At 41.1% G+C, this 8,981-nt stretch overlaps 1 protein-coding gene across 1 annotated transcript in view; it reads right to left on the bottom strand.

The window, feature by feature from the left end:
* Positions 1 to 380: 380 nt before the first annotated feature.
* Positions 381 to 8,981, bottom strand: part of LOC104162062 (corticotropin-releasing factor receptor 2) — a gene marked incomplete at its 5' end in the record, with an annotated part of 43,971 nt that continues 35,370 nt past the window's right edge. Inside the window, one exon of the mRNA XM_009700708.1 lies at positions 381 to 826. Within this exon, the coding sequence (XP_009699010.1) occupies positions 686 to 826 (141 nt within the window). The remainder of the gene's footprint in view (positions 827 to 8,981) is intronic.

Genomic DNA, 8,981 nt, shown 5'->3' with positions numbered 1-8,981 from the left:
ATACTGCTGTCCTTTTCAATATTTTGTATACGAACAGGGCATGGTTCTTGCAAGGCAAAGTGCCCTCTGTTAAACAGTCCAGCGATGCCCTGGCCAACTCCCAGTCTATGAAAGGGAGAAAAGGGGAAGGTAGATAAATTCGGATTTTTCACATCACTTTTCAGATGCTCTTCTTCTTGCTGCCACATGTTCTCAAATGACAGTTCTGCAGAGAAGAAATTTTTACAAAGAAACAAGAAAGAGATGGGCTATATATACACCAAACTGTTGAAATCATTGTGAATCAATGTAAAGGGTGAGATGGGCAGTATGTTAAAAATAGTCTTTGTTCACCACAAGATGGAAGGGAAAAACAAAAAAAGAAAGGGGCAAAAAATTGATTGTTCCTGCCAGTGTGCTGATTTAGACTTTGTATTGTGAACTTTCGCAAGGTGCAGTCAGTGTTGAATCTCTTTCTTCTTTGAATCTGTTTCGCCACCACCTACTTCAAGAGGTTTTTGTCTGGTTGCCTTAAAGCAGCATCACGAATATGCGAGATGAGAGTCCACAAAAATACGATAGGCACCTCATTGCGAAAGAGAGCAGTGCAGAATAAAGGAAGAAAGTTTGAAGAAAGGGGCTTGGGGAGGGTGAAGAAAGAAGAACCCTGAAGGCCACCAAGTAGTGCATGTGTGTGCGGGGCATATCACACGGCTGCGGTCTGTTTGATGCTGTGGAAGCTGATCCGTGTTGGAGAGGTGGGGATAGACATGGCACGTGCCACACGCACTCGGAGGGAGTGATGGTCTTGCCAGCGGTGCCATCTTTTCCTGGCAGCAGAACGGACCTGGTGAAAAAAAAGGAAAGAACATGAACACTTAGAATACTCAGGTGTTCTCTGTAAAGAGACACTAGACAGCACTGAGACAAATGATGATACCTGTCAAGCCACTGAAACATGTAGGGCTTGATTCAGCTGCCTAAACATGGGCATCCAGTTCACTTGATATTCTCTTGGGTACTGTACTCCGGGAAAAGCATGGGTTTCACATATCTCATGTCTCATTTCTGATGTCTTAAATACCCCAGAGCATTTCAAAAGGCAATAAATACCTAAGCTTGTGCAACTGAATCAAGCCCTCAAGATGGATGCACCCGATGGAGGTCTTGGAGAGATCTATCACAGGGGCTATAGTTGCCCCTGCTTCCCTTGTACATGAAGTCACAGCTTATCTAACTAAACATTGGTGTCTACAACAGAGACACACCTGACTTAATCCCTGTAAGCATCTTGTATAGGCAGTGGAGAGCTACTCTACAGTCAACAGAAGGTCATCCTCAAACAGATGCTTGCAAATAGACCAGATGAATCTTGAACTTTAAGTACTTTTTTTTTTTGCATGGACCATGGAGAGAGTCCAGGAACTCTAGCTCAAATATATATGTATATAAGCAAGAGAAAGACAGGTGATGGGAATCCTAGCCTCAAACACAATAGGAGGGAAGCCTTGAGATACTCCTAACATAGACTGTAACCAATTCCTGCCAAATCACTGGCAGAGAAGACTCAAAGTCAGAACCTAGAATGAAACATTTAGACCAATTTCTGGACATTCTTGTTGACCTCTGCTTACTGTAGAAATGAGAGCAATTCAGATCCCTAACCTAGGCAGCTAGGTACGCCTGCAAAATCTGGGCCCAGCTTCTTGGACAGTCAATGGGTAATTGCACTCATGACACTTGGAAAGGATGTTGACATTCTGCTGACAACCTGAAATCCAGTCAACTTTGAAAAAAGGGCATTTTAACACAAAATCTCTATATCAAGCCAGGGTCTCCTTTGCTAAAAATACATTTGTTTAGGAGGTGGGGTTATAAATAATATAATGTAGACATTACACCTCAGCTACTGACCCACAGCTCTCTTTCTGACCAAAAAGAGAACCCATCAGTATGGTCAAAGGGTATGATTCATCTCCTCCTAAAGCAGATATCTAAAGTAGGCCAGATACTGGGATCAGATGAAAAATACCTGTTTCCTTTCATTAGTTATAAAGTGAGTCTAGACAACTAGCTCTGTTTTTAGATGTCTAGACATTTAGATATATAAATTTAGCTAAATTTAGACAATATTGATATCTTACCCTAAATGTTTTTCAGTCTTTAATGTACTTATCTTCACTGCATCCCTCAACAGTAAAGGAGTGTTCTTATCCCCATTTTACTATCAGCAGGCGAAAGCTTGGGTATTAATAATGGTGATGTTGTTGTAGAGTAGACCTCAACATGGATCAGCTACCATGGCAACTGTACAAGCCTGGGATGACCTCGCACAGCTGTGTGAAACCCATGTTGACACAGCTTCTCAGCTATCAGCACCTGAGTGAGGTAGATAGAAACCATCCTTGGTGTATCTATAATCACCACTGGGACTGCAAGGAAGATGATGTTGAAACAAATTGTCCAAAGCTGCATACCCACTACTTTTCTCCATGTTTGTTAAAGCTTGGGGCTTGTCTTCAGGTGCAGTGTGAAGTCTACTCAAAACATGAGGAAAACACACTTCCCAACCCATGTCAGACCAGCTCCAACATGCTGTCTAACGGGTGCTCAAATGAGTTGATGAGCTCTAGTAGCAGAGGTGTTTCCCACCCAAACCACATACTGTCACTATTAGGTGTCCTAGATGAACAAGAATGATGGCCTGATGGTTAAAACGTACAACAGTTCATAAGAAGGACGTTGGAAGGAGGGATCTGAAATTCTCTCAGATGGTTTCATTCCTCCCATTTCTTGGTGGACCTTCAGGGATTTAAACAGACCCATAGACTGTAGCACTACTACTTAGAAACTCTGCAGTGCTGTGGTCTGGCACCAGACAATCCCCTCTCATCACCAGCTTTGTCCATGAAATACACTCCATTTCAGATTTGTGAGTATCAACTCTGAAAACAGTTTTGCAATTGCCCTCTTTGGTGCCCTGTCAGGGGAATCCTGAACCTGGAAATGTGTAGAAGGCACAGATTGGGCAAATCAGACCTGAGGATCTCTTTCTTTGGTTATTTTCTCAACTATGTGTGATCTATGCTGCTTGATCTGACATTCAAGAGAAGTAGATGTAGATGTTTATAGTAAGGTGAAGAGAGTATCACACTGAGTTCCTTTCTTTTGATTTTTGAATCAGTGATTTGTTTCAATATAAAATCATGGGTTTTATACTTAATAGGGGTGGGACAGACCCTAGAAAAATAAAAGCTATGAGGGAATAGGACTGTTTGCATGGAGAAGGGGAAAAGCAAACATCCAATGAAAGAATAATTAAAATTAAAAGACAACACTGCCAGGAACAGCATGATCATCATGAACAAATTTGAGATGAGAATGAGAACAATGTGGTTAAACAAGAGTGCAGGGAATTTCTGGAGGAGTTTCTCATGATGAAGTAGTAGGAACAATATGCCTCCACTAGTTTCAGGATGGGGTTTGGTCAGTTTACAGAATGAGTTAAATGAGGTAGTTATATGAGATAGCCATAGTCAGGATGGGCTTACTCAGTCAGATACTACTACAGTAAAAGACAGCCTGGGCTGCTGACTTTCACTGTCTCATCAAACTGACCTCACTGAACCCTCCTGTTGAAACACAAGAAACAGTGGAAAGATGTCTCATGGTGTTGCACTTCCCTGCATGCCCACTATAAGCAAACCTATCATGGTTCTACGTGGAGTGGCAAAGAGATACTTATTCCTGATTCTGGATTTAAGGGAGGATATAATATACACCCAAAGGCAAATACATATGTCAGAGTACATACAGGGGAGGATGCATCTTGTCTGAAAGCTTGATAGCTAGTCTTGGCCAATTTTTTATGCTTTCAACATAGACAATGGAGAAAGAGAGATGATCCTGCTGAGGAGGTGACTTAGATATGTGGAATGAATAAGTCCTTGCTCCATCTTGCTCCTCTGAGTACAAAACCAGCTCAGCTAAATGTTGGGCTCCTAAGGTAAATGGTATAAATAACATGTAAAGTGTCAGAGGGATAACCATTATCATGGGAAATTGTTCCATGAAGAACATGGGACCTGATCTGCAGAGGGATGTGGCGTCTTGAATGCTCATTTCTCCCCAGATGTCACCAAACTCTGAGATATTGTTAGAAAAAGTTTTTCCCCTTTCTGCTAGAGTGAAATTCACCCTTGTGCAGGGAGCCTGTGATCACTTAAGTCCTTCAAAGTTGTGAATTCATCTCTGGTGCAAAAGCAGACAGTAAATCTCTGTGTACAGCACAGTCTTGCTAAAGACATTAATAGCAGACTGGCAGTCCCACGAGTTCATCCATCCCAGGTACTCCTGCAGCAGCATTTAACTGGGTCATGAAAAGGGAGAGGCACGTGGTGGGCTTTTTGTGTTTCTCAGCAACTTGTGTGAACAGATACTTACTCAGCCAGTGAAGCCAGATTAGATTTATCATTTGTGCTTCAAACCAATCAAGTCAAAAAGAGTCACCTGGAGATAAAGACGTGAGTCTAAACAAGCAGTTGTCTGAATGGCTTTTATATGGTTTGCTTACAAACTTTTAGAAAGGATAAAAAGTAGCAACAAAAATGCTGCCTTCCTGTACAGCTGGAGCCATTCCTAATGGACTGGGCACATGGAAGTAGACCCTGCACTTACTGGGGTGAGTGCAAAGCATTTCTTAACGACAGAATAATTCACTGCAATTAGGATGTGACCAGAGCGCAAGCAGAAAAGGTTAAGCTCAAATTTATCCCTTACAATTGAACTCAGAAACAAAATGCTAGCTTAAATTTAAGTCAGAAAAGAAAAAAGAAAACCGGCTGTGACTGCTATAATAACATGTTAAAAAAGACACCAAAAAAGTTATTACACAGCGGAAGAATAATAGAAAAAGGTAAAGCAAAATAGCAACTTCAAACCTGCTTGTTAAATTCCATGAGAGCAACTACTTTGATCCATTAAGTATTTGTAGAGTCAGTACCATGTCCTAGAGTCAGCATTAGCACATCTATGATCTGAAATTAAGGGCACTTGCCTGTAATAGCCCAAAGATGTGTACAGGCTATCATCAGTGGTTAAAGCTTAACAAAGAGTCTCAGGAATACAAAATACCAGCTTCACCTCTATGTAACTTTAGCTGCTTGAGATGACAAAGTTTATCTGTGCTGCCGAGCAGAGCTCAGTTCTCTGTATTGATCCTTGGTCTGTCTTTTTCTTGAAGTCACTCTCTGAACTACCCCTTTCAGCTCTTTGCACTTTGTGTACTGTGAATAATCACAGTTTCTGAACATATGGTCAAATCAGATTTACCAACATATTTGTGCCTACAGAGTATGGGCACTGCTCTCAGCAGGATTACTTTAGAACAGTCAAGAGAAAGAATTCAGGTGATGGGATGGAGAGAAGTCAGTGGGTGATAGTTTTTCTTTCCCAACTGGATGACCTAACCGAGGAGTTCTCAAACTTTCAGATCACATCTGAAAATCACTAAAAACCACATCTGATCATAAAAATTGTTAAAAACCTCTCCTCTACTCATAACCTCTATTCATAACCTCCTCTATTCACAACCTCTACTCAGAAGAACAACAAAAAGAAAGAAAGAGATAGAGAGAAGGATGAAAACATGCAGAGAAGGTTTGCTTTTGTTAAAATAGACATCAACTTTGTATTGCTATTACTTATGCTAGACACTGGCTGCCGGCTAATTTCTTGCAGCCATCAATTAGAAATGAGATGAAGGAAGAGCCTTCAGCGACATTAAAAATTAGTTTTTGGAAGAAATGTCATGTCTTATTAGTAGAAAGGAGAAAGCTTGATCCATTTACACAGTGCTTAGAACAAAGGGGCCCATTCACTTGGGGCTTCTTGACGTAATACTAAAATATAATAGTAGTAATGTAGGTCAAAAGGAAGGGTCTGATAGGAAGAGTAGGATTAAATGAGCTGTCATGGTAATGGAAGCTGGAAGTAAGACTATTGGGATGCTGCTATACTCTGTCCCCAGAGAACACCTCTCACTTGAAAGTCTTAACAAGTGAGGGGCAGAGGGACAACAGGTACTCCCTGACTACAGAATAATCATGCTGTTCAGTAGTCTGTGATTACGTAACCCTAATTAAGTTATTGCTTTGCACATATGCAACTTTTTACTCCCAGAAAACTTGATCCAAAGGTAAATGAAATAAATGAAAATCTTTTATATAGATCTCAATGGCCTTTGAAACAGACTGATTTGACTCTATGAAAATAGGTTTCAGTGATGAATTCATCAAGTTCCACCTATACTTAAGCACCTTTGTGCCACGTTTCAGATCCTTGTGCTGTAGTTGGAGGTAACAGGAGAATAACTTTGGACTTTAAACATCTTTGGATATGAATGGCAGTGCAAATTGTGGAAAAGTTGATGAAGATTTATTCAATTTTATTGTAAGCTACAGATGAGCAAGAGGGACTTTCAAGCAATGTCCAGATCAGCAAAAGGGAACAGGCTATGCAGCCTTTCAGTTTCAAGACGCTGGTCTCACTGTGTCTGACTCTGAAGTGTAATCCACTTCCACGAAGTTTCTGAAGCCCTGGCCTCTCTCTGTATCCAGCAGACACATAGGAAAGGCCATAAGGTATTGGCAACAGTTCATCAGAAAGAGACAATTAAAATAGGTCAGTTGAAATCTACGCACATTTGGGTGAATCGCTGCCTCTAAATGAAGTTGAGGGTGATCAGCTCAGCTGCACATGTGTATGTATTAGTTGTCTAATATTAGGGGGATAAATCCCATAAATTACGTAATAGAACTTAAAGTAACATAAGATGATGCCTTACATGATACCTTCAAAGTTTTCCAAAGGCTTAGGGTGTCCCTCAAGGGAGGAGGGACAGTCAGTGCTGGATTTAATAGTAAATGCTGTGAAGAAGACTATGAGTCAAGCCTTTCCAGATCCTTGGAAGGATTAAGTGCAGTCTTGAATGGAAGCAAAGAAACAGAATGGCCTAAGCACAGAGGCCGCTGGACTGATAGACCTGGGGATCTGCAGCGGAGGAATGGTAACACCCTCAGAGAGACAGGAGTGAGTCTTTATCTATTTTTTGTAAATAAAAGTACATCACTGAGCAACTATACATATGTCCTAGGGCCACCTCTCACCCTACTGGTATGGCTTTACAAAGCTCCCAGTAAAGTCAACCTTTCAGGTCAAAGATGGTCATGTTACTGTTAGACAAAAATATTGAACGAAACATCTCTATAAAGATGCCATTATGAGTGTTTAATCCTCCTAAGGTAGGGAAGGGTTGTAGTCAAAACAATCTGCAAGGCTCAAAGAAAACAAAAATGAAGCTCAGGTGGAACTTTTTTTTCCCCACATGGCCTACATCATACCACTATTTTATGTAACGTTGTTAAGTTTCTTTTTCTCCCTATAAAAATTACCCTGCTTAACTGGTCTGCAATTTATTTTTTTGTCGGAGTCTGTGGCAGCAATTCCATACAACCTGGTATTAGGTGGATAGTTTTGCAGCACCTACCAGACTGGGATGTTGAAGCTTTTTTTCTAAGATCACAGCAGAGCAATTTTGTTATCATATATAACTGTTCGAGAAGCTAGAGCAGTTCTGACTAATTATAAAGATTTGCCACATATTTTGGGGTGGAAGCAAATGCTGCTCCTTTCTTCTGGGATACAAAAAAGCAGAACTAACTACTAGAGAGGGAGGCCATGAATGCAATCAGCCCACCTCAAGCCTCTGTGATTTTGTTGTGGAGTGCTCCGGAGTCACGCTCCCAACAGCAGTGGTGTAGAGAAAAGGAAGATGGAGTGGGGAAGGACCCTCAGACCAATTGATACCTTTTACCATGCCTGGACTTCTCATTTTTCTCTCCCTGGCAGGACCCCTGTCTGAAGAGACCCACTAGAGTCACAGCAACGAAGGTGACTTTCTACCAGAACACACCTGGGTGTGGGAGATGGGTACTGAAAGGAGACTGCAGTCCTGTAATGAACTGCTGCTGGGTGGTCCCAGAGGTAAGGTCTGATCCCTTCAGTTGACTCTATATTGACCAGGCATCCTCAGGGACATTTAGGAGTAGCACTCATTCCTTTGCTCAGAAAGCAATCATTGTGGGAGATGGATTTAAACTTTAGCCCTCTAGTCCACCCCCATATTCATATTTATTCAGTGATCTGAAGGAATGCTTAATGCATGTCCTTTGGATTCACATGATTAATGTGAAGTCTGCTTAGATTGATGGGCAGGTGGATGACTAACCATTTAGGTGGTGATTCATAGCTGGCAATTATAATGAATAGCCTCCCGAGATGATCTGATCAAAGTAAGCCACTTTAGGCTTAATAGACTTTGAGAGACAGATGGTGCCTGGGTAAAGGGTCACCACAAAAAAAATTAAACATATTTACCCTTGCTTTGCACCTTGTTGTGAGAATAATTTACAGTGCAGTCTAACGAAGTAACATATTCTATTCCTCTCTGGTTATGGTTTCTCTCTAAGGCAGCTAATTGCTTTCCATTTTAAATGTTAATTCATAGCTGATTATCGATGTTGACCAGATAATACCAGAATCTGAGGCCTGCTTGAGCCAAGAATTCATGCTTTGCAGGATAATTTCAGACACAGGCCTTGCTAGTTATGTATCTCTGCCGGACATGGTTAGAAATGAAGGACAGCCACCTTATTATGGACATAGAATTCATGAATTACAAAATAATTAATGTTGGAAGAGACCTCAGAAGGTCTCTGGTCCAATGCCATGATCAAAGCAAGTCTAGCATAGAAATGTTATCCAGTTTTGAAATTACGTCAGGGCCTAATGAAGTCATTTTGAGTGCATCCAAGGACAGACATCTCAAAACACCTCTGAGTCTCTCTTCTAGTGCTTAAACATCCTCACTATAATTTTTTTTCACCATGTTTAATCAGGATTTCCCTTGTTTCCTTCATTTAGCTTGACAGTGGAGACCGCTC

Source organism: Cariama cristata, unplaced genomic scaffold (genome assembly GCF_000690535.1).
Source record: "Cariama cristata isolate BGI_N322 unplaced genomic scaffold, ASM69053v1 scaffold6075, whole genome shotgun sequence".
NCBI lineage: Eukaryota > Metazoa > Chordata > Aves > Cariamiformes > Cariamidae > Cariama > Cariama cristata.
This window is presented reverse-complemented; position numbering and strand designations above follow the sequence as displayed.